Raw genomic sequence first — 25098 nt, forward strand, 5'->3', positions numbered from 1 at the left:
CAAATGTGGAGGATTTGAGGACAGGATATGTGATACAGAATTTGGGATAAGGTGATAAAAGCATTTTGTGTTAAATACCTTTGCTGTAACATCACCTTCTCAGGGAGGCCTTCCTTGACCACACTATCTAAAAATGCAACCTGTCCCCCACAGATTTCCCTTTACCTTGTTCTATTTTTCTCCACAGCATTTAGCAGTTATCACATATATACGACATATTTACATATATATTTAATTGTATATTCACATATGAATATAGGCTATACACAATGTATTTAATATGACATTTATTATATACAGATGTAACTTTTTTTTTTTTTGCCACAGCACATGGCTTGTGGGATCTTAGTTCCCCGACCAGGGATTGAACCCCGGCCCTTGGCAGCGAAAGCGTGGAATCCTAACCACTGGACCGCCAGGGAATTCCCTACAGATGTAAATTATTTACATATTGACACTGGCTATCATGTTATGTAAACTGTGTAATATTAACATGTACATTTTATTAGACACAATTTATATTATATTCACATGTATCTAATATAATTTTTACTTATTTGTTACATTTATGGTCTTGTCTCTCGCTAGTCTGTCAGCTCCGTGAGGGCAAGGAAGAATCCCTGGCGCCTGGCCCACAGCTGGAGCTCCAAAATGTCAAATGAATGAACTCCCTTGGCCACCTGAGCCTCAGCTTTCCCCTCTGTAGGATGGGTGTGCCTTTCCATCTGGAGGTACCCCCATGTTCCGATCCCTTTTCCTACACCTCCCCCACTCCAGAGGGCTGCTCCCGGAACTCCGCAGCCCAGGTTTACATTTTTCCATACCCTGGGCGTTCATGCCCACCACGTGCACTAGGCGCCGGCCCGACCGGACTACCACCCCCAGCATGCCTCGCGCGTTCGTGAAGTACCACCACAACCCATAGGGGTATCTGGGTCTGACAAGGGCCCTGACGCCGCAGAAGCAAGGGCGCGCGCCCCTCTAGCTAAGCATCTGTGGTACGTTCCAAACAGGGGGCCCTCCAAGGCCCCGCGCTTCCGAGCCCCGCGGAAACTCTGGCTCTTCTTGTACAACGGAGGTGGTTCGCTCTTCCGTTGCCCCGTGGCTTCGGCTCATCTCCAGCAGGAAGGCGAGGCTTCCGCCCGGCGCAGGGGGTGAGCTGGAGCACGGTACCCCCAACCCCCTGGACAGCATTTGAGGGAGGGGGCTCAATTTCGGGGATCCCCGAATGGGCATATTTAGAGGCTCTGAGCCCGGTGTGGCATTTAGAGGTGGCTGTTTTTGAGGGGACCCTTAGCAAGTGGCGTTTAGGGACTCTGGGGTGGGACTTGGGAGTCTGTTTTAAGGAGCGTCCCTCGGAGGCAGGGTTTATACCCCTTGGAGACAGGGTTTAGGGGGATGTTTGGGGAGACCCTTAGGGTTCGTGTATGAATACTCTGTCCACGAGGCAGGATTTGGTGTGCTTCCCCAAGGTAGAGGCAAAGTTTGAGGTTCCTGAACTCAGGGCGGAATTTTGGGGGGCTTGTTTCAGGAAAGGTTCTGGTGACGGTGGGAACGTTTGGGACCGACATGGCATGTGGACCTATCGAATGGCCTTTTTGACCTCTGGTTCAGTTATGATGTCTCACCGCGGAGAGACTAGACACATCTGGGCCCACAAGTTTTTTTAGGAACAGGAACACCCAGCCCAGGCTGTGGAAGTAACACCGGAACCTAGTGTGCTAGGTTCTTCCCGAGGGGACAGTGTGCCACGGGGCCTTCATGGACCGTGGCTTTATTCGTCATTCATAAGGAGGTGGGCTGTTGTGGAAGACCTTTTTTTTTTTTGCGGTACGCGGGCCTCTCACCGCTGTGGCCTCTCCCGTTGCGGAGCACAGGCTCCGGACGCGCAGGCTCAGCGGCCATGGCTCACGGGCCCAGCCACTCCGCGGCATGTGGGATCCTCCAGGACCGGGGCACGAACCCGTGTCCCCTGCATCGGCAGGTGGACTCCCAACCACCGCGCCACCAGGGAAGCCCTGTGGAAGACCATTTTTGCCTTTTTCGCACCTGGTCCATTGGAAGTGTCAGCATATGAATTATTCACGAGGGGGTGGATCAGCGTGCTGAAGGGGTGTGCTGAAAGGGGCGTTCTGCAGTCTGCCGGGCAAATTAGATCTCATTTATTAAGCGTAAAGGTGAGTAACACCCCGAGTTTTCTGTGGCTTTTCTAGGGGCATTGTGCATAATTCATGAGGGGCGTAGCTTTTACGGCTTCATCTGCATGATCCGCTGTTAGCTTTCCCTTAGAGGTTTCAGGATTTAAATTTTGCGTCTCAGCGAAGGGACGAGGCCTCGCTCATTGTTCATTCCTTACGGCCCAGTAATCCCAGATTATCAGCAAAGGCTCTAGATTCAAGTCCCATCGATCCTTGCCAGCTGTGTGATCTTTGGCAAATTTTTCTGTGAGCCTGAAAAAATGAGTAAGAGCATAATGATGATCAGATTAGTTTACACTCATTTAGCACTTTATTAGCCTGTTTAATCTCCACAACAATTCTAGGTGGTAGGTTATTATTGTCCCATCTTATAGATGAGGAAACTGGGACACCGGGAAACTAAGTAATTTGCCTAAGGTTACTCAGTCAGTGAGTCTGAGTCTACAGTCCTGAGTCTGTAGTCTTAATCAAATGTCATAATGTCTCTCTCCCATCCACCCAATTCAATGGTACTACTACTACTGTTAGTCATGTAGCACTGCCTGCCAGGCACTGTTCTGAGACCTTTCTACATATTTATTCATTTAAGCTTCATCACAAGGTAGTTTACTATTGTTCTCATTTTATGGGTGGGGAAACAGTGGCCCAGAGAAGTGAAGTGCCTGGTCCCAAGTCACACAGCTAGTCATCGGTGGATGGAAATGATTTTTGTGAGGGTTTAAGAACTCTCTAAGGAGGTCACCTTTGAGCTGAGACCTGAAGGACAAGAAGGAACCGATTTCCTGCTCTGCATTCCTGAGACCAGTGGTGCAGTGCATGGAAAGGACACACAACAGGAACCACCACATAGTGGGCGATCAGTTAATGTGATCTATTATTATTATTATTTGACAGAATCGTACTGGATGCTTATCGTGTGCCTGGGGCTTTGGTATACAGTCGTATCTCTGGTGACCTGGTAGTCTCTCCTACCTATTTAATGGACATTGGTGGCCTTAGCACTCTGTTTTCCAGTGTAATTCTGGAAGGGTGTTTCAAGGCACTATTTTTTAGATAATGTCCCAAGTTGGGGGTTTCTCTAGTGGCTGGGTACACCCTCACCCATAAGTAATTTTATATTAATGTAAAATATATTTACATATCACCTTTAAATTAATATATAATACTTAAAAAATTTAGCGTTGCCCTGTGCCAGCACTGCTCTGAGCTCATTCCGTAGTTCATATTCTCTGGTTTTCACAGTGACACATTTTGCCTTTACGATGTAGATGGGTTCTACTACTATCCCCATTTTACAGTTGTAGAAACTGAGGCACCTGCCAGCGGTATGTGGTAAACCTGGATTTGGTTGGACCAAGGCAGCCCCGGTGCAGTTAGTTAAGGGAGGAGGCAGCTGCACTTCTCTTGGGTTTCCCCTGTGGTTCTGCAGCACCTTTCATCATTCATGAACGGGAAGGGGTGACCAAGTTGCCTCGCCTGGAGGACCATAATCCCTACTTGCTGGAGAGGGCTGTCTTGAGTGTATCTGTCCATTCAGGCTCATGCATAATTCATGAGTAACTGGGTGGGACCTTTCTTGACCTCTCTGAGTTTCCAGGTTGGGCTGCTGCAGCATCACCATTCATTATTCATGAGCTGGGGGAGTGTGTTTTCCCTGTGTTAGCCCTATTTCCCTGCTTACTGGGTATTAGATGCAGTAATGGGCGGACCTGTCTCTTTTGTTCTTGCCCACCGGGCCTCATGCATTACTCATGATAAGATGTGGCCTCGGTCTCCTTGGCTTACAGGCTGCAGCAAGATCATTCATTATTCATGAGCATTGGGGTGTGACTTCCATGTTTTAACATTGGCTTTCTGGTTGCAGGGTGTTAGTCAACCAGCCACCCGGCCTCGTGCATAATTCACGATCAGGAAGTGTGGACTTGATGTCCTTTCTTGGTTTCCATGGTAGCCTGGCTGTAACAATGTATTCATTATTCACCTTCCATGGGCGTGCCCTCTATGTCGTTTTACCTGTTTTCCTAGTTACTGCTATAGTAACCACCAGGTGGCGCTATTCGCCTTCGAAGGAGTCACAGACAGGCAGGGGCCGTCATGCATGATTCATAAACGGGCGCGGCCTGCCTGCATCCGGGTTTCTGGGGGTGGGGCCCAAGGTTTTGTTCCGGCCCCGGGCTCAACGGCCGCCATCTTGTGTCGGCGGCGGCTGACGGTAAGGAGGTCCCAGGGACGAGCACAACCACTACGGCCTGAGGAGGAGAAGGCAGCGACGGCGATTCTAGGCGGCCCAGGCGGCAGGGAGGAGGAGGAGGAGAAGGAGGAGGGTGGCGGCCGGGCTTGGCTTCGGCTCCTAGAGGAGTTGGCGGCGGCGCGACCCGGGGAACCGGCATTGGTAACAAATGGCCTTTCTCAGTTCCTTGGCCGGGGCAGGGGCTTCGCGAAGCATTGGAGGGTCTTGGGTCGGCGCAGGGCTAAGCTGACGTTGGGGCGGGCGGTGATGACTCGGACGCAGAAATCGTTGGAGAGAAGAGGGGGGTAGATATTGGGGCGGGGCCGACATTTCCCATCCGGGACCAGCCCAGTCCCTCGGGCTCCAAAATCTGACCTTAGAGTCAGACCCCCAGAATCTGCTTTTAGAGACTCAGGCCAACATTCCTAGTCAGTGACCTGACCCCCATCCTGAGCCTTGCATCGCAGACCGGAACTTCCCCCAATCAGCAGTAGAGACTTACGGGATCGATATTCCTGGTCAAAGCCTCCTACCAGTGTATGTCATTAAAGACCTTCCCCAGAATCTCTCTTCATTCACTCCTAGTTCCTCAGTATTTGCCCTCGCAGCTTTCAAGAGGGACCAGACCTCAGGGAGGGTCCATTTGGCTTCATTTCTAAAAGAGTCTTTTCTAGCATCTTCCTTCAGAACCTACCCCCCCAACACACACACACACACACACACACACACACACACACACACACACACACACACTCTCCCCCCCCCCCCGCCCTCAGCTTTGAAGGAGTCTAGACCCTGTGAAAGGCCATTTGCGCTTGGCCTCCATGTCAGAGAACACTCCCCCACATCTCAGAGGTCTCCCAACCCACCTTGGCCCAGCATCTTCCCTCCAAAACCTCTCCGGGCCAGCATTTCTATTCAGAGGTTTCCACATAGCACTCACCTTTAAAGACTGCTTTAATTCCTAGAATCTGCCCTTAGAGACTTCCTTTACTTTAAGAGAATGCACCCTTTTTTCTGGTCCCAGTATTTTCTTCAGAGAGTACCTCTTGCAGGCCTCAGCATCTCCCCCATCAGACACTCATAACCCCCAGTATCTTCCCTCAGAGCCTCCCAGGGGACCAGACACCAGGGAGGAACTGTTTGGACATATAATCCTCCATCAGAGATCTCTCTGCCAGCATCTGCCCTTGCAGACCCTGTTGGCTCCTAGCCCCTTCCATCAGAGTCTTGCCTCAAATCCCACGCTTCACTCAGCCTCTGCCTTCAAAAGCCAACCGGGGTTCCAGCTTCTCTCACAGACCCCTTAACCTCACATCAGGCCTAAGAATCTGCCCTCAGAGCCTTTCAGGATTCCAGCATCCTCAGTTAGGCTTTCAGCTTCGTAGGACCCCAACATCATTGTCAGTTGTCCCTTCCCACAACAGGTCCAATTCTCCATCAGAGTAGGAAACCCCTTTCTCTGCATCTACTCTCCGAGCCTCCATGGGGTCCCACATAATTGGTCAGAGAAACCCAACCCCACCTGGGGACCTAGCCAGTATCTGCTTACTGAAGTTTTTAGGGCCAGAACTGTCTGGGCTCAGCCTCCCCTTTCCACTCCTCAGAGCAGCTGCAGTACCTAGCACGTACCAATCAGAGATCAACACAAGACCTTTGTACTCCATTAGAAATCCCTCCACGACCCCACCCCAGGCCTCAGCATCCACCCTCATAGCCTCCTGGGACTCTGACATCAATGTCAGAGACACCTTTTCCCTGCAAGTCCCAGTTATTTTTGGTCAAAGATTTCCCTCTGCCACCAGTGAAGACCCCCCAGGGCCCCAGCATCCCCCTGATGGAGAACACCCCCACCCCCAGACCCCAGCGTCTTCCCACAGCCTCCTTGGACTGCAGAGTCCCCCACCCATTCCCTGTGCAGCCGCTGGGGCCTCAGGTGCAACTTCCTGGCCCTTTCGTAAAAACTCCTTTTCCAAGGACCCAGATATGAGTCTTAACAACCTTGCCCAGCACCACCCCTCCTGCCCCCCAGGGCTTCTAACATCCCCTTTCCCATCTCCCTCTGAGCCTCCAAGGGCTCAGACAACCGTCTCCTGACTCTTTTATATTCCCAGGGACCTCTCAGTTAATCCCTCCTAGGAGGCTTGACAGGCCCCAGCATCCTGTGCCCTAGCTTCTCTCTATCCTGATAACTTGACCCTGTGTCTGCCCTCTCTCAGACCTGCTCCAGGACTCCTACCTCAAACCTCCTTCTCTGGTTTGGGTGGTAGACAATGCTCAGGCTTCAAAATCAGCAGATTAGAGACCTCAGGCAGGTTCTGAAACTCTCTAAGCCTCAGTTCAGCTTTGCTGAACAATTGATAGTGTGTGTGTTCTAATTGGGGCCTGAGCATGTGTTGAGAGAGAAAGGTTTCGAATTTATGCTGGGGGTGGAGGATCTTAGCTCCTCTCTGGGGTTTCTGCCCCAGACCCCTTCTGCTTGCCTTGAGACTGGCCTGTTCCAAATCTCTGCGATTGAAATCCACTCTCAGACCATCAACCAAAACCTGCTTAGACCCTTGTTGCCAGCATTAGGGGTCCAGATGTCAAAGGTCCAGATAGCAGAGATCTCTCTGGCCCTGGATCATCTCTGATTTCGGAAGTGGGAAGATGGTGTGTCCCAAACAACCAAATCAGTGACAAGGCAAGGCGATAACTAAGTAGTGGAGGCCTCTGCAGGTGCCCAGGGAGGAGCTTATGTCCTTAAGCCTCTGAGTTCTGACCACAGACCTTGACTCTTTTAACCTCCCTAGCAGCCCTTTGAGGATATTTCTGTTTGCCCCTGCTTTGGGGGGAAAAAAAGGGGGGCTCAGAGGAAATGAGATACCTATCACGCATCAGGAAGTCAGTAAATGGAAAAATATGATTTGCCTTGGTCTCCCTACTAACTCACCAAGCCTCTTCTACCCAAGTTGGTTCTTGGCGTTCCCAGCAGTTCAGCTAGATGACTTGGACCTAGCCAGCCTCCTGGGTCCCCCTCCCTCACCCCTCATCTCTTAGCCCTGTGGGCTGGGCCCTGAGCTGGGTCCTGACTCTGTTCCCCCAGGAGGCATTGGCAAACAGTCCAGCACCAGCTGCATGACTGGGCAAGTGACTGGAGTTCTCTTAGCCTTTGTTTTCTTACTTGTGACATGGGTATAAGGTTATCTGGTTCATAGGCATTGTTAGGATTATACAAAGCCCTTTACTCTGAGATTGACAGGCAGTAAGCTCTTGGTAGATGGTAGAGAGCTCCTGTCGTCTTGCTTAGTGCTAGCATGTGACAAGCGCCAAGATGGAATCTTAGGTACAGTGGGGGTACTTGGTGTGATTGGGTGTCAGAAAAGGCTCAGTGTAGGAGAACAGAGGCTCAGAGGAGCATTGGGGGTGGGGGGGGAGTGATTGGGGGTCCTGTTGTCTCCAGCGTCTGGAACCAGTCCCCCCCCCCCCGCCAGTTTCACTTCCACAGCAGCCTGCATTGTTCTGTCTCTGGGACCTAGTCCTCATGAGCTCAGGTTTTTCCATTTGTCTGGCAAGGACATTCGGCCCTTCCTTGCAGGGTCAGGACCGTTGAGGGGATGAAACGCCATAACATCAGGAAGCAGCCTGGGCCTCAGGGTCAGCAGATCCCCGGGTGGTTCCAGCTTGGCCACTCTCTTTGTGGGAACCTAGGTCAAGTCACCAAACTTCCCTGAGTGAGTTTCTTTTCCTCCAGTGTGAGTTGCGAGTGTTACTGATAGTAGTCCAAACCCCACAGGGGTGCCCTGAGGACAGAGTGAGGCACAGATCATAAAGTGATCTGTGTTTGACATTTGGCCCAGGGAGGACTCCTAATAAATATTCGTTTATCATTATTGTTGGTCTGTTTTAGGGACTCCACACTCAGACAGGGCTTGGGAAGTGTGTGTTTTCTCTCTCCCTGCGACCTCTTTTATTGGCCCTGGGTGTTTTCCCCTCTCAGAGCTGGGGGTGGTGGGAAGCAGATTGGATTTTGTGAAACTCTCCTCCGTGAGCCCCCCTGGGAACTGAGTTCTCAGCACAATATCTCCTGCCATCATGCCACCCTGATGGATGTCCAAGCCGCGTTTCCCTCTCAAACCCCTGTCACTAGAGTTAAGGGAGAGGAGGGCTGCTTGCTATTGCCTACCTGTTCTGTACCAGGCTTTTTGGTCTGTGTTATATCTCGCCACATCAACAGCTCCATGGGGTAGGTAAGTGCTCTTCTCACCCCTGTTTTACAGGCAAGGGAACCGAGGCCATAGGGGTTAAATGATGACTGTCAAGGAGTGCCAGGGTCTGACCTGAAGCTACATCCTTTCTCTGACTTCCTGACAAGTACATTCTTGTCACTCCTTTCCCCCCACAGTATTGGAGTCTCTCGCTCATTATGCTGGGCTGGGGAGAAAGGCGAATGGCCTAGTGGTTAGCAGCATGGATTGCAAGCCAGACCACCTGGGTTCAGATCTTAGCTCTGACAGCTGTGTGACCCTGGGCAAATCACCTCACCTCTCTGTACCTGTCTCCTCTTCTGTAAAATGGGGATATTAGCCCTTACGTCTTCCCTTTCCCCACAATCACCACTAACCAACAGGAACACCCACATGCCCTAGGCTCATCTCTGATCTCTTTTTTCCTTCCAGATGTCCAGCTCGCCGCTGTCCAAGAAACGTTGCGTGTCCGGGCCTGATCCAAAGCCGGGTTCTAACTGTTCCCCTGCCCACTCCGTGTTGTCCAAAGTGCCCTCGGTGCCAACCAACGTGAGTGTCTTCTTCCTGGAGACTGGCAGGCGGGGTGGTGGGTGGGAAAGTCTTCTGTATCGCTGTCTCATCTGTCCCTCCCCTCCTCCTGCATGTCTCCCTGAACCTGTTCTTCCCCTCCATCTCTAGGGAATGGCGAAGAACGGCAGTGAAGCAGACATAGATGAGGGACTTTACTCCCGGCAGCTGTAAGTGGGGCCGAGGTTGGACTGTGAGGTGGGAGGGGGCACTGAGTGGATAGGGTCAGAAGGGCCTGGCCCTGACCTGAGACACCCCCTAACCTGGCAGGTATGTGTTAGGCCATGAGGCAATGAAGCGGCTCCAGACGTCCAGCGTACTGGTATCAGGCCTGCGGGGCCTGGGCGTGGAGATTGCCAAGAACATCATCCTTGGTGGGGTCAAGGCTGTCACTCTGCATGACCAGGGCACTGCCCAGTGGGCCGACCTCTCCTCACAGGTACCTCTTCCCATCGCCCTTCTCTGCTGAGACCCCATCCCCCAGGCTACACAGCCAGTTCATTTCTTTCCTCATTCCCCTTTGCAGTTCTACCTGCGGGAGGAGGACATTGGGAAAAACCGGGCTGAGGTTTCCCAGCCCCACCTGGCTGAGCTCAACAGCTACGTGCCTGTCAGCGCCTATACTGGACCCCTCGTAGAGGACTTCCTCAGTGGCTTCCAGGTACCTTGGGCCACCGCCCGACCTCCTGCCCAGTTCTCTCAGAGCCCATCTCTGGTTTATTCATATGATCAATATTTAATGGACTAGCCCGGGTGCCAGGTTTCATGCTGAGGCTGCAGCTAGGGGATGCGAGCAGGCTTTAGACGCTGGACCTGCCTCTTCAGGGGGAAGATGTGAGCCAGCAGACAGGACAGCATAGTGCACAGACTGGAGCCAAACCGCCTTGGCACAAGTCTCTCATTGTACTGGTGTGACCTTGGGCAGGTCACTGAGTCTCCTGTGCCTGCCTTTTGTCTGTTTGTAGACATGGGAATGGTAATAATGCCGACTTCATAAAGATTTTGTGAGGGCTAAGCACTTAGAATAGCAGCTGGTTTTTTATTAAATAAAAACCCTGGGCTGGAAAGAGGAGCTGTGGGAGCTGAGATTGTGCCCTGGGGTGTCCCAGCAAGCCAGGACACGGCTGCCGAACCCTGATGTAGCTATGGGAGCTCACCCTGATGGAATGGGTGGGCATTCAGGCAGAGAGCTAAGTCCCAAGGATCATGGCTGAGCAGGTGTTGTCCTGAGAATTGGGAGCAAGTGGGTGTGGTAGGAGTGAGCTCAGACTTTGGCTGAGGATGAAGTTTTACTTCTGTGTCTCGCAGGGCATGGCAGGGTTGTAGGCAGGCAGCAGTGGGTGTTGGCAAATGAAGGAATCAGCTGTTGTCCAGACTCTGTCCTCCCAGCTGCCTCTTTACCTTGCCTGCCATAGTTTAGGGATTCACATTTCTCTTCACTGAGTTTCACCTGGGCTGAATCTGATACATGGTAGATACTTTGTATTTGTGATAGAGAGCTGAACCAGCAAAGCCTTAAGGACTCCCTGAGGCCTCGCACCAGCCTTCCTCCACCATCTCCCCCTTTCCCCTTTCCCCTGGTGCTGGGCCCTCGCCTGAGCTGCCATCTCTCCACAGGTGGTGGTCCTCACCAACACCCCCCTGGAGGACCAGCTGCGGGTGGGTGAGTTCTGTCACAGCTTTGGCATCAAGCTGGTGGTAGCAGACACACGGGGCCTGTTTGGGTGAGTGCCCCCACCCTTTTCCCCTGACCCCTGCCATGCCCAGGAAAAGACCCCCAACCTCTGACTGCCCTCAGCCCCCCTCAGCCCCTTGGGTTTTGGATGTTGTGTCTTTACCTCACCCCATGTAGCATGAGTGCCATCTGATTCCCAGCAGTGATGGGCTGAATTTGCTCAGCAAGTACTTGCTGCATCTTGAGGGACACGTGGGGTCCCTGAGCGCATGGGACTCGAGCATCAGCCCTGTTGCCTCCCTCTACAGGCAGCTCTTCTGTGACTTTGGAGAGAAAATGATCCTCACAGATTCCAATGGGGAGCAGCCGCTCAGTGCTATGGTTTCTATGGTCACCAAGGTGAGGAGGGCAGCCTCAGGGGTCCTGGCAGGCAGATGGGCGGCAGGCCTTCCTGTCTGCTCCCGGTACCCTGGGCCTGCCTCTGAGGTACTCCTCCTTTAACCAGGACAACCCCGGTGTGGTTACCTGTCTGGATGAGGCCCGGCATGGCTTTGAGAGTGGCGACTTTGTCTCCTTTTCGGAAGTACAGGGCATGATTGAACTCAATGGAAGTCAGCCCATGGAAATCAAAGTCCTGGGTGAGCTAGGGCCATGGGGAATCATGGCAGATAGGAGGTGTTTCCCTGGACTCTGCGTGAGGGGAGACACATCCTGGGTGTCTGAGATGAACCAGAGACAGAGTCCCCTGGGGTCCACCCAGAGCTGGGGACATGGGGGAGAAGTGCTGTCTCGTGTTTGAGCTGTTCCTAGAAGAGGCTCCTGGTATCTACATTGAGGGGGAAAAGGTCTCTGGTGTTTGAACAAAGCAGATCAGAGGATCCACTCATGTCTGACTGGATTCGGACAGGGAGCAGAGAATGTCTTCTAGTGTAGACTTGGGGTCAGGGACACAGGGTCCCATGGGCTCTGAGCTGGGCGAGAGGGTAGATGGTTTCTGAAGTTCGAGTGGAATCGATTACTCCTGATGTCTGGGCTGGGTCAGGGATGGATTTTTCCTCATCTTGTGGGTGTTGTGGGTTTTAGGAAGGGTGGGTAGCCTGACAGTTTCCCTGTCTACCCTAGGTCCTTACACCTTTAGCATCTGTGACACCTCCAACTTCTCTGATTATATCCGTGGAGGCATCGTCAGCCAGGTCAAAGTACCCAAGAAGATCAGCTTTGTGAGTGTGGGGAGTCGTGGGCTCTGGGGGTGGTGCCAGGCATTTCCATGTTCTCCATTCTTCTCTTCTGGTTCTGATGCTCCGCCCCCACAGAAATCCTTGCTGGCCTCCCTGGCAGAGCCTGACTTTGTGATGACGGACTTCGCCAAGTTTTCCCACCCCGCCCAGCTGCACATTGGGTTCCAGGCCCTGCACCAGTTCTGTGCTCAGCATGGCCGGCCCCCTCGGCCCCGCAATGAGGTGGGTAGGTGGGTGAGCCAGCCAGGGCAGATGACCTTGGCATCGAAGGCCCACAGTGCCTCTCTACCTAGCCCCCCACCCCCCACAGTGGCCTCACAGGCATGCTCTTGGTTCCTTCTGCCCCACCAGGAGGATGCCACAGAGCTGGTGACCTTGGCCCGGGCTGTGAATGCTCGAGCCCTGCCAGCGGTGCAGCAGGACAGCCTGGATGAGGACCTCATCCGAAAGCTGGCATATGTGGCTGCTGGGGATCTGGCACCGATAAATGCTTTCATCGGGGGTCTAGCTGCCCAGGAGGTCATGAAGGTCAGCACAGATGGAGAAGGACAGGGTTGGGTTGGGCCAGACACCTCCCTGATTCCATCGCTTGTCCTTCTGTGTCAGGCCCCAGTTAACCACTGACCACTTGCCCTGTCCTGCCCAATCCCCAGGCTTGCTCCGGGAAGTTTATGCCCATCATGCAGTGGCTGTACTTTGATGCACTGGAGTGTCTCCCCGAGGACAAAGAGGCCCTCACGGAGGACAAGTGCCTCCCGGTATGTGAGTGGGGCCCTGGGGGAGATGTCATTGGGGGCATTTCTGGTGAGGCCTTTCTGTGACCCTTCTCCCTCTGCATTCCTCAGCGCCAGAACCGTTATGATGGGCAGGTAGCTGTATTTGGCTCACACCTGCAAGAGAAGTTGGGCAAGCAGAAGTACTTCCTGGTGAGTGATCCACTGGGACAGCCACTTTCTTCATCTCCTGTGGCCTCTGGCTACCTCTTAAGGGGTCTCCTTCTGCCTCCTGAGGGCGGGTCTTTGGTTCTTATATCTCTACCGCATGACTTTTGCCATTTTCTTTTATCTTGAGGGAAAGCCTGGTGTGTCCTTCTGTTTCCATCATCTTGTGCCTCCTCCCTCAGATGCCTGGGTTATTTCTCATAGCCCTGGCACTTGAGGATGTGGCACTAGACCCACCTCTCCCCTCTCTTGCTATCTTCAAGGGGAGTGAGAGTGAGGAGTGATGAGTGACTTCACACTGACCTGCATCATCCTGACTAGCCTCTTTCTCTCTTCTTGGCTGTCTTCTAGGTGGGCGCAGGGGCCATTGGCTGTGAACTGCTCAAGAACTTTGCCATGATTGGGCTGGGCTGTGGGGAGGGCGGAGAAATTGTCATCACAGACATGGACACCATTGAGAAGTCAAATCTGAACAGACAGTTTCTGTTCCGGCCCTGGGACGTCACGGTGAGAGTGGTGGGGGTAGGAGGTGGGACTTTGTCATCTTGTTTTCCTCTTTTGTTCTCATTCTTGGAAAAGGGGCTTTACCACCTTTTTCTTTCCTTCACCTTCTCTCTGTCACTCGTTCAACAAACATTGAGTACCCTTCCATCGAATCTACCGTTTTTTACCTCCTTTTTTTTTTTTTCTTTTTCCTTGACTTCTTATGAGTGCTGGTTGGCACAGTGTGTTGGGGGTCCCAAGTTCAATGATTCACTAGTCCCCTAGGACTCAGCAGTACTCAGCATGTAGTTGTACTCACAGTTAACGATTTCTTCTGGCAAAAGGATGCGTAACAAAATCAGCAAAGGGAAGTGGCTCATGGGGTGAAGTCTGGGGGAGACCAGGCACAAGTTTCCAAGACTCCTCTCCCAGTGGAGTTGCACAGGACATGCGTAATTCCCCTAGTAGCGAGTTGCAACAGCACGTGAAATGTTGCCAACCAGGGAAGCTCGTTAGAGACACAGTACCCAGGGTTTTTACTGTGGTCTGGTCACATAGGCACCTTCTGCTGGTAATGTCCCCAAATTCCAGACTCCCAGAAGGAGAGCAGGAGTTCAGCATAAACCACAGGGTTTGCTTAAGCAGTCTAGGCACAGTGAGAAGCCCTTACCAGGTACTGAATGGCAAGAACCCTCCAGAAGTCCAGGTTCCCAGACTGCAGCCAAGGGCCAACCTGGCCAGCAGGCCTCTTTCCTAGGAGAGTACTTGTGCTAGGTTCACTCTTCTCTGCACAGATAGAAGCTGGGTTATATGGTGATCTAGTTAGGAAGCCTTCTGTAGGGGACAGTGTCATTGTTGCCTGGCCAGGATCGATTCCCCTTTTGTTCATTCATTTATTCACCAAGTAGTTATTGAGTAAGTTCTGTTCTAGGTACACCAAGGAAACAAAGATTTTAGTGGACGGGGACAGACAGTAAACAGCACAGTACAATAGCGAAGTTTATAGTTAACGTCCATAAGTGCTGTGCAGAGGAAACAACAAAAACAAGATGAGGGAAGTGGGCAGGCCAGGGAGATCGGTTTGCAGTTTTGATTACAGTGGTTAAGGAAGGGCTCATTTCTGCCGACTTGGAGGGCATGAGGGAATAGAGTCCCTTCTTCTGGGGAAGAGTGCTCCAGGCCAAGATCCTGAGGTGGGAGGGTAATAGGAGATGAGCTAGAGGAAACGGGGGCCAACTCATTTTGCCTTCAGTGGAGGTGGGAGCCAAGGGAGGGTTTTCAGCAGAGGAGGGACGTGACCTGATTTGGACTTTGAAAGGATCCTCCTTGTCTGTGTGCTAAGATTCTGTTTTGTTTGCGGGAATGTTCCCCAGCCCTGGGTGCCGTTAACTGCAAGAACAATAGAAGTTTGGGTAGGCAGAAGAACAAGTGGCTGGCCTATCGTCTCCAGCCTGTGTCTGTGCACTGCTTCCCTTTTCACTGAGCCCCTGCCATATCCGTCACAGCCCTAGCCATGTGGTACTGTCACGAACTGTCTCCTGCCAAACCAGGGAGCCTCCTGAACTCAGGGCTTGGTTCTTCCCAGCATTAAATAAGCCAGCCTTCAGGAGGACAGCTCTGTGGAGGTTCGCTGGTGCATGCATGAATAACTGAGTTCTGTTCCCCCATTCCTACCCGTGCCCCCCCCAGAAGTTAAAGTCTGACACAGCTGCTGCAGCTGTGCGCCAGATGAATCCGCACATCCGAGTGACAAGCCACCAGAACCGTGTAGGCCCTGACACCGAGCGCATCTATGATGACGATTTCTTCCAAAACCTGGATGGTGTGGCCAACGCCCTGGATAATGTGGATGCCCGTGAGTTTGGAGGCGGGAGAGGAGGTCAGGGGCCAACTTGCGTGTGTGTGTGTGTGTGTGTGTGTGTGTATCTTGGAGGTGCCTGTCTTCCATTCTCCTGATGTCCATTTCTTGGCACTCACGTTTTGTTGTGACCCCTCCCGCCCCCCAGGCATGTACATGGACCGCCGCTGCGTGTACTACCGTAAGCCACTGCTGGAGTCAGGCACACTGGGCACCAAGGGCAATGTGCAGGTGGTGATCCCCTTCCTGACAGAATCATACAGCTCCAGCCAGGACCCGCCTGAAAAGTCCATCCCCATCTGCACACTGAAGAACTTCCCCAATGCCATCGAGCACACCCTGCAGGTGATCAACATGGGGGGAGAGGGCAGGGGTCAGGCACCCGGCCTCGCGGCCACTGGCCCCTGTGCTTTTTCTTTAAACTTTCCTCTCTTACTTTCTATCTTGCAACCTTGGTTTCTAGAATGATTCATTCTTTTTTTTAAAACTTTTTTTTTTTTTTTTTTTTTTGTGGTACGGGGGCCTCTCACTGTTGTGGCCTCTCCCATTGCAGAGCACAGGCTCTGGACACGCAGGCTCAGTGGCCGTGGCTCACAGGCCCAGCCGCTCCGCAGCATGTGGGATCTTCCCGGACCGGGGCACGAACCCGTGTCCCCTGCATTGGCAGGTGGACTCTCAACCACTGTGCCACCAGGGAAGCCATTTTTTAACTTTTGTTTTGAAAACTTTTCAGCATTTAGACAGATACAGAGAATAGTGTGGGGAACACTCAAATACTCTTAAATTTAACATTTGTTAACGTTTTGCCACATTCTCTTCATGGATTCATGTGACTTTTTCTTGTTTTGGTGAAGTATATTGTGGCCATCACAATGCTTCACTCCCTCTGCTTCTTCGAAGGGAGGATGTATTCGCACATAACAGGGTCTCAACTTTAGCACTGGTGACAGTTGGGGCCCGATATCTCTTTATCATGGGGGCATCCTGAGCACTGTAGGATGTTTAGCAGAATCCCTGGCTCCTACCCACTAGATGCCAGTAGCACCCCCTTCCATTTGTGGCAACTAAAAATGTCTTCAGACATTGCTGGATGTCCCCTGGGGGCAAGATCTCTCCCAGGTGAGAACTGCCCCCAGGTAAGAACTGCCGTGTCTAACCAAAACACCACCTTCGTGCTGAACAAAGTTAATGGTAATTCTTACTGTCTCTCCTAGTTACTTATTTGTCTCTAATACTCAGTCCATATTCAGGTTTCCCCTGCTGTTGCTCAAAATGGGTTTAATAGCTGGTTTTCCAGGTTGATTTTGTTTGCGTGATGCATATACATACAGAATACAGAGCAGTGCACATATTATCTGGCTGAGTTTTTTACAAAGCGAACATATCTAGGTTGTCCAGCACCTAGGCCTACAGACCAGAACCTAAGGATAACCATTGTGTTATCAGATGATTCTTAGTACAGTCTTTGAGAGCAAACCATTCAGAACGTTTAGTAAAAGTATGGGGCGGTGGGAACAAAATAGGGAGGGGGGAAAAAACAGTTCCCTCTATCACTTTCCCTTCTGCCCCTGCAGTTCCAGACTGGGTGTCTTTGTATTTGTGCACCCACCACAGACTCACTAGGCCATGAGTGACCTTGGACTTAGCCTCTCCATGCCTTGATGAAATGGAGGTGACAGTAGTATATACTTTATGGGGTTGTAAAGCATTTAGCATTCACTATGTATCTGGTGCTGTTTTAAATAAACTTTAAATATATACATACTTGGCAACCCGTGAGGTACATACTACTGTTACAGTATCTGTTTTGGAAAGGAGGGCACAGAGTTAAGTGTCACTGTGTGTCCCTGAAGTCGCAAAGCTAGATACTGTGTAGCGGAGCTGGTTTTGATCTCTGACATCTATATCCTCCAAACCCCCTCACCAGTGACAGCACTTACTGTTCTAGGAATTCTCAGAGGGCAGAGCCTCTGTCCAGTTTGCTGCTGAGTCCTCAGGGCCTGTATAGGACCGTAATTTTAAATATGTAATGTAATTTAAAAATACACGTAACTGAATTATTTCTTTTTTATTGAGGCATGACATACCTCACGTAAGGTACACAGAACTAAATTTTTTTCACGCATTCACTAGTGTAACTGCTGTCCAGATCAAGTTCATTGGTTTTTCAAATTGAGGTGCTGGGGGCGGGTGGAGTGGGGAAGGTTGGGAACAGTGATTGCGGGGCTTACCTTCTGCCAGAGCAGCTTTGTTCATCCTGTTTGATTTGTTCACTGATGGTCTTTCTAATGCCTCCAGAAGCCCATTTTGTCAACCATCGCCCCCTGTAATCTGTTTGCTCTGTCTGCAGTGGGCTAGAGATGAGTTTGAAGGCCTCTTCAAGCAGCCGGCAGAAAACGTCAACCAGTACCTCACGTAAGTAACCAAATGCCCCCTCACCCCACCCACTGCCCTCCAGCCAGAGCATCCTGTCTGCTTTCCTCACCAGTGTGACACCCAGCACCAGGCACACTTCTCAAGTGAGTCAGTGAATGTTGGGGCCTCATTCCACTGGGGGTCAGGACTAGCTTTCCGTGGAGAAAGTGGGGTTGCCCTGGAGCCCACGCTTGGGGCCGCTGTGTAATCCTGCCCTTTTGACCCCTCCAATTCCTGATAGAGACCCCAAGTTTGTGGAGCGGACCCTGCGGCTGGCGGGCACCCAACCCCTGGAGGTGCTGGAGGCCGTGCAGCGCAGCCTGGTGCTGCAGCGGCCATGTACCTGGGCCGACTGTGTGGCCTGGGCCTGCCACCACTGGCACACCCAGTACTCTAACAACATCCGGCAGCTGCTGCACAACTTCCCTCCCGACCAGGTAACGCCCACTTGCCAGGTCCATTTGGTGGGATGCGTTTCCCAGAAACAGGAGCCTGCTGTGCGTTCTCCGTGTGGCTCCTTTCGGTCATTAGTCCAGCTGTGGCAGATGCCCCAAGCATGGGGGTCTCACACGAATGATTAAACTCGACCTGTTTTTGCTGTCCCCTTTCCTTTGAGCAAGAGACTTCACTTCTGTTTCCCTTACCTGTGGTGTGGGCTGACTCACCCACCTCCCAGGACTGTAAGGATCATAGTGGAGAGATTTTGGAGTTAAGAGCTCAGGAATCAGTGGGGGTTCAAATCCCAGCTCCATTTTCATTTGGGCAAGTCACATACCTTCTCTCTGTACTTCAGTTTCCTCATCAGTAGAGATAACAGTAATCTACCTCATGAGGGTTTTTGTGAGGATTTATTAATATTAGCTTAGTACAGTGCCTAGCAATTCATAAGAGTTTGTTAAATGGCTGTGTGGCTAGCACAGAGTGAGTGCCAGGAGTTTTTTTTCAGTGAGGTGCCCCTGTTTCATTCAGCCTGGCATCAGCACTTCCATCTACAGGACCCTACAGTCTAGGTTGTTCATGATCTATTCTAGCCCCCTGTGCGTGCCCAGCCAGGAATAGTGAGTCAGGGCACATCCAGGGCCAAGGTGAGAAGTTAGGATTGTTAGAGAGGACTCCAATCTCAGGTCCTGCTCCTCAAAATTCTCTCTACTTCCTTAGCTCACAAGCTCGGGAGCTCCATTCTGGTCTGGGCCCAAACGCTGTCCACACCCGCTCACCTTTGATGTCAACAATGTAAGTCTCCTCCTTGGGGTCTCCTAGGGTCAGGTGGAGGGTGCGTGGGTGGGAAGGAGGCCGAGACTCCCCAGGTGAGGGTGGACGTGCTCACCCTTCTGGGCCCTGCCTTCTCCTAGCCTCTGCATCTGGACTACGTGATGGCTGCTGCCAACCTGTTTGCCCAGACCTATGGGCTGACAGGCTCTCAGGACCGAGATGCTGTGGCAGCGCTCCTACAGTTTGTGCAGGTCCCCGAGTTTACCCCCAAGTCTGGCGTCAAGATCCATGTCTCTGACCAGGAGCTACAGAGCGCCAATGCCTCTGTTGGTGAGGATGTTTGGCCAGTCGGCCAGGAGTCACCACCCCAACTTGTCCCCTGCCCAGTCCAGCCTTCTCTGCCCCTGGCACTGCTCTGCAACCCCTGGCCTAAGGCTTCCCCACACCTTCCTTTGAGCCTCCCTTGCTCTGAAATGAGGGTCGGTTGGGTTAAATTCTATCCCTCCTGCCTCCTCCTCCCCACTCCCTGGCCCTCAGGAGAACTAGCTGTTTGTTTCTCTTGCTCTGTGTGTGTTTCCCTTGGAAAGAACAACTTTTCTCTGTTTCTTCTTGATCTGTTTATCTGGAGGGTGTGATTTCCGCCAGTGGTCTTGCTCCCTTGGTATCTGCCCCATCTTCCCACCGCCATGTTCCTCTGTGTGCATCTTTGCCATGGTATTGCTCTTCACAGTTTCCCTCATCTCCCTCTCCATATCTCTGCCCCAGTTCCCCATCTCTCTCCATCTCTTTACCCCAGCTCATGCTGTATATCAGGGGTAAGGGCCAAACAGTGACTCTTCTAGGCTTTGCAGGCCATATAGTGGCTGCAGTTAATCACCTCTGCAGTTGAAGCACAAAAGCAACCATACACAACATACAAATGAACGAATGTGGCTGTTTTTATTTTCTCCCATGTCCCCATCTTCCTCCCCAAATATATATCTGTCATGTTCCTCTCTGTGTATTTCCTCCATCTTGTTCCTCATATACATGCATACGTATGTATCTGTGTGTAATATATATAAAACATATGCAAGGTCTATGTAAAATATATATAAACTTTGTGTGTGTGTGTATATATACACACACACACACACATACACAGCATATATAGGGTATATATAAGATGTATCTATCATGTGTATAAAATTTTTTCTCACCTATCTCATCCTCTGTATATGCCCCTATTCTCCACTCTTCATATATTCTTTCCCCCAGTATCTTAACCTCAATATCCACATCTGCATATTTCTCCCAACTTCCCCTCTATGTATCTTCCCCTGCCTTTTTCCCCTGTATCCTCTTATGTCTCCCCACCTCTCTCTGCATCATTCTTCCTGAGATCTACAGCTCTCCCATCCTGATCTGTCCATCCCCACTTTCTCCTAATGTCTTCATTTTCAGTTCCTTAGAGTCTCTAGAGATACCTCTCTCTTGATATACCTGCCCCCTGTCCCCTGTCTTATTCAGGTTTGTACTCTGTTGTCCTGCTCTCTCTCTCCCCATTGCTCCTCCTCCCTCCCAGGATGTCTTTCCTTTTCAAATCCTTTATCTACCTAAACACCTTTTGCCCCACCTGGGCTCCTGTTTCTACCTTAGACCCTGGCCTGGGGTCTAAAGGGTTGACGGTGTTCCTCTCTCCCTGCAGATGACAGTCGTCTGGAGGAGCTCAAGGCCATACTGCCCAGTCCAGAAAAGCTCCCTGGGTTCAAGATGTACCCCATTGACTTCGAGAAGGTGCTGGGTGGGGGCCCTGGGCAGGCAGTGGGGATGGGCTAAGCACAGATGGGCAGGACAGAACAGGTTCTGGGGATCTAGAGGCAGCCCCAGGCCTTTGTGGGATTGGATCACAGGCCTACTATGGGGCCCTGAACGAATAGATGTTCCCAGCCATGCTTTGTGATCTGAGAGCCCAGCAGGTAATTGCAGTGGAGGATACTTGTGTCTCCGGAGGCCAGGAATCCTCTTCCTCCTCTGATCCTCTCCTTATTGTCTCCCCACCCTCCTCCCTTAACCTCTCCCTCATAAAAGGATGATGACAGCAACTTCCATATGGATTTCATTGTGGCTGCATCCAACCTCCGGGCAGAGAACTATGACATTCCCCCTGCAGACCGGCACAAGGTGAGGCAAATCTAGACTTGACGTTTCACCCCCTCCCAGGCTGCAGTTGCCCACATTCTATCCCTTCTGTAGAATATGAGCTTCTTCTACCCTTAACTTCCTTCCTTGATCCTTTCCTTCCTCACAGAGCAAGCTGATTGCAGGAAAGATCATCCCAGCCATTGCCACGACCACAGCAGCCGTGGTTGGCCTTGTGTGTCTAGAGCTGTACAAGGTGGTGCAGGGGCACCGACAGCTTGACTCCTATAAGAATGGTTTCCTCAATTTGGCCCTGCCTTTCTTTGGCTTCTCCGAACCCCTTGCAGCACCCCGTCATCAGGTGAGGGCCTGCATCAGGGGAAGTGGATTTGTGGGTGGGTGTTGCTCTGTAGAGCTGGCTCTAGTTTGCTTCATAGCCTGTCACCAGGAGAGGGTTTCTGTCAGTGTGTACCTGTTCCTTTTGTTTACCCCCTTGTTCATTTATTCATTCATCATATATATATATATATATATATTTTTTTTTTTTTTTTTTTTTGCGGTACGCAGGCCTCTCACTGTTGTGGCCTCTCCCGTTGTGGAGCACAGGCTCCGGGCTCGCAGGCCCAGCGGCCATGGCTCGCAGGCCCAGCGGCCATGGCTCGCAGGCCCAGCGGCCATGGCTCACAGGCCTAGCCGCTCCGCAGCATGTGGGATCCTCCCGGACCAGGGCACGAACCCGTGTCCCTTGCATTGGCAGGCGGACTCTCAACCACTGCGCCGCCAGGGAAGCCCCATATTTTTTTTTTTTTAGTATTTTCTATGTGCTAAGTACCGGTCTGATTCTGCTTGTGGAAGACCTCAGAAAAGATATTTGAATAGTAGATTATGATTAATAACTGCACAATAGTAGCACCCAAAATTTATTGGGTGCTTAGTATGTGAAATGCTTTTGCTTCTTCGTCATTCACTCAGATATTTACTGAGCACCTACTGCATGCTAGGTACTCTTACAGGTGCTAAGGTTATATTCCTGAAATAGAGTAACACAATAAATGATTTTGGAACCCCAAAAAAAGAACAGGATAAGGAGAACTTGAGAGTACCAGGTGGTGAAGGGATGGGTTTGGGATTTTAGCTGTGGGATAATCAGGAGTGGCCTTACGGAGAAGATGACATGTGAGTCCAGACTTGGAGGAGGTGAGGAGACAGGCCATGAAGGATTTGCCGGGAAGGCATTCCAGACAGAGGGGCCAGTCTCTGCGGGGATATTGAGGTAGGAGTGTGCCTGGGATGTTTGAGGAAGAAGTCGTTAGAACAGAGTGAGTGAAAGGATGAGGGGATAGGAAATGAGGAGAAAAGAATAGGATTCCAATGACTTAAGGCCTTATCTCCATTATCATAAGGGTTTCATTCTTTACTCAAGGCAAGACAAAAGCCATGAGAAAGTTTTGGACACAAGAGGCTTGTGATCTGACTTAGCATGTCTGCATGAGTGGAGGGGGAGACTGATGGGGCTGCGCCCTCTGGTGGCCCCCATCCCATTGGCCTGCTCCTTGTCCCACAGTACTATAACCAAGAGTGGACATTGTGGGATCGCTTTGAGGTACAGGGGCTGCAGTCTAATGGTGAGGAGATGACCCTCAAACAGTTCCTTGACTACTTCAAGGTGAGACCCCTTTCTCTCTCTCACCCCACTGGGGGCGGAGTGTGCAGGTGACTGGCTGGCCTGTCCACCCCCGTGACACTGCTGTCCTCCCCCTTCTCCTCCAGACAGAGCATAAGCTGGAGATCACCATGCTGTCCCAGGGTGTGTCTATGCTCTACTCCTTCTTCATGCCGGCTGCCAAGCTCAAGGAACGGTTGGATCAGCCGTGAGTTGGGTAGTGGGGACCCTCAACTTGGCAGCTGTCCCACTCCTGCTCACTGCCCTTCACCTCCTCTGCCCTCAGCTACCTGCCCCTCTTCACTTACTTTTTGCCTCCCTGACCCTCTGCTCCCCCGCCCCCAGGATGACAGAGATCGTAAGCCGTGTGTCGAAGCGAAAGCTGGGCCGCCATGTGCGGGCCCTGGTGCTTGAGCTGTGCTGCAACGACGAGAGTGGCGAGGACGTTGAGGTCCCTTATGTACGATACACCATCCGCTGACCCCTATCCTCTCCTACAGACTGACCCCAGGCCCCCTCTCCAGACCCCTTCCAGCCCAGGGCTCCCATTTGGCCTCTGTCATCGGCCCAGCTACCCAAGCCTGGTGTTCCCTCTTCGTCCCACTACCTGAACCCTCTTGCCGCTGCTTCCTACCTTGTTTGGAACCTGAATCCTAATAAAGCGTTGTAAACCCAGATGTGACATAGCTGCTGGTTCCAGGGAAAGAAGGGACTTTCTGGAGCTGTCTGGTTCAGATAGTAACCAAAAGGGCTCAGCCTCACCCCAGCTGCCAGCTTCCTGGGCAGAGAAAATGTGGGAACTGTCGTGTCTTCCTCCTGCCCTTCCTGCTTAGGAAGAAATGGAGGCAGTAGTGAAGCTGTGGAGAGCAGGTACCTAGGTCCTTGTGACTTCACTGGAGGTGGGTTCAAATTCACTTTCTCCATCTCTAGCTCCTAACTCCCTGCCATATTGATTTTGAGAGGTAGTTAAGAGCAGTGTTTGAGCAAGTCCTTTAACTTCTCTAACCTTGTCCCCCCTCTGTGAAGGGAAAAGTTATGGCAACCAGTTGGCCAGGGCTTGGTCACTGTGGCTTATGTCCTTGGGGCACATCTCTTCCCACCTGGACCGAAGCACTCAGACCCTGGACAGGCCTTTAGCATCATGGTTCCCAGTGCTAGGAATGCCCGTGGTGTCCTTAGTTCAACTTCCCTGCTGCAGAGGGGCCTCAACAGCTCTGCTTGACTGAGGAATGCCAGTGTTTGTGCACACTTTGCAGTTCTGATGAAAATATTTGGCTGAGAACATCTGTAAAGGAAAAGCCTCTTTCCTGTCCCTCAGGCCTGGTCTGCTTGTCCTGAGGCCTCCCACCCGTGAGAAGAGAGCGGCTGTGGGTTGTTGACTGGTTGGAGCAGACAGTAGGAGGCTCACCACAAGCCCCACCAGGACTGCAGAACTGCCCGCACTCCGTCTTTAGTCTCAGCTGAGCACTTCAGACAGTTGAAAGCACCAATCGGACTGGCCACCTGGTGCCTGAGGATGCCACTCATAACCTCTGTCCTTCACCCAGCCAGACTCCAACTTTTTCCATTTAGAAACAGACCCCTCATTCCTTCACTCTAACTCAAGTACTGGGAATCACACAAACTGGCCTTACCCTGACCTGTCACCCATCACAGCCTGTTCCCACATGTGCTGTCTCCTGGGCCAGCTCCAGACTCCAGGCACAGCATATGCCCTTGCCCCACCTCCCTCTGGTTACTTTTTTTTTTTTTTTGACCACATTGGGTCTTAGTTGCTGCGTGCGGTCTAGTTGGCGGCGAGCAGGGGCTTCTCTTGTTGCGGAGCACAGGCTCCAGGCACGCAGGCTTCAGTAGTTGTAGCGCACAGGCTCAATAGTTGTGGCTCTAGAGTGCAGGCTCAGTAGTTGTGGCGCACGGGCTTAGTTGCTCCGCGGCATGTGGGATCTTCCTGGACCAGGGCTCGAACCCGTGTCCCCTGCGTTGGCAGGTGGATTCTTAACCACTGAGCCACCAGGGAAGTCCCTTTCTGGTTACTTGTTTTTTCTTCGCCTATTCTGTTTGGGTGACCTCATCCTTCCATACTTTCTTTCATTCTCCCCCAGGACATTAGGGACTGAAGTGCTTTATCTCTGGCATCCATTTAGTGGTGATGCTAGCTATCTAGGTCAAGTGGAGAGGTTTTCCCGCCACAGGTACTTTTTCCATTATTGCTGCTCTAGAGTACCCCCAAACTCTGCACGTCTGTCCACTGTTTCCACCATTTCCACCTCA

At 51.8% G+C, this 25098-nt stretch overlaps 1 protein-coding gene across 1 annotated transcript; it reads left to right on the forward strand.

Moving 5' to 3' along the window:
* The first annotated feature begins 4374 nt into the window (after positions 1-4374).
* Positions 4375-23502, forward strand: UBA1 (ubiquitin like modifier activating enzyme 1). Its single transcript, XM_082681513.1, has 26 exons — positions 4375-4590; positions 9087-9203; positions 9333-9391; positions 9492-9660; positions 9748-9882; positions 10839-10945; positions 11205-11295; positions 11402-11534; positions 12019-12116; positions 12210-12356; positions 12486-12662; positions 12788-12892; positions 12980-13060; positions 13427-13582; positions 15248-15413; positions 15565-15761; positions 17767-17831; positions 18073-18268; positions 18990-19064; positions 19184-19373; positions 20731-20819; positions 21114-21206; positions 21334-21525; positions 22729-22830; positions 22935-23035; positions 23173-23502. The coding sequence occupies exons 2-26, from the start codon at positions 9087-9089 to the stop codon at positions 23306-23308; spliced, it is 3177 nt and encodes a 1058-aa protein (XP_082537639.1). The 5' UTR covers positions 4375-4590; the 3' UTR covers positions 23309-23502.
* Positions 23503-25098: the final 1596 nt, after the last annotated feature.

This window comes from Grampus griseus (assembly GCF_964374135.1).
Source record: "Grampus griseus genome assembly, chromosome: X".
In the NCBI taxonomy this organism is placed as follows: Eukaryota; Metazoa; Chordata; class Mammalia; order Artiodactyla; family Delphinidae; genus Grampus; species Grampus griseus.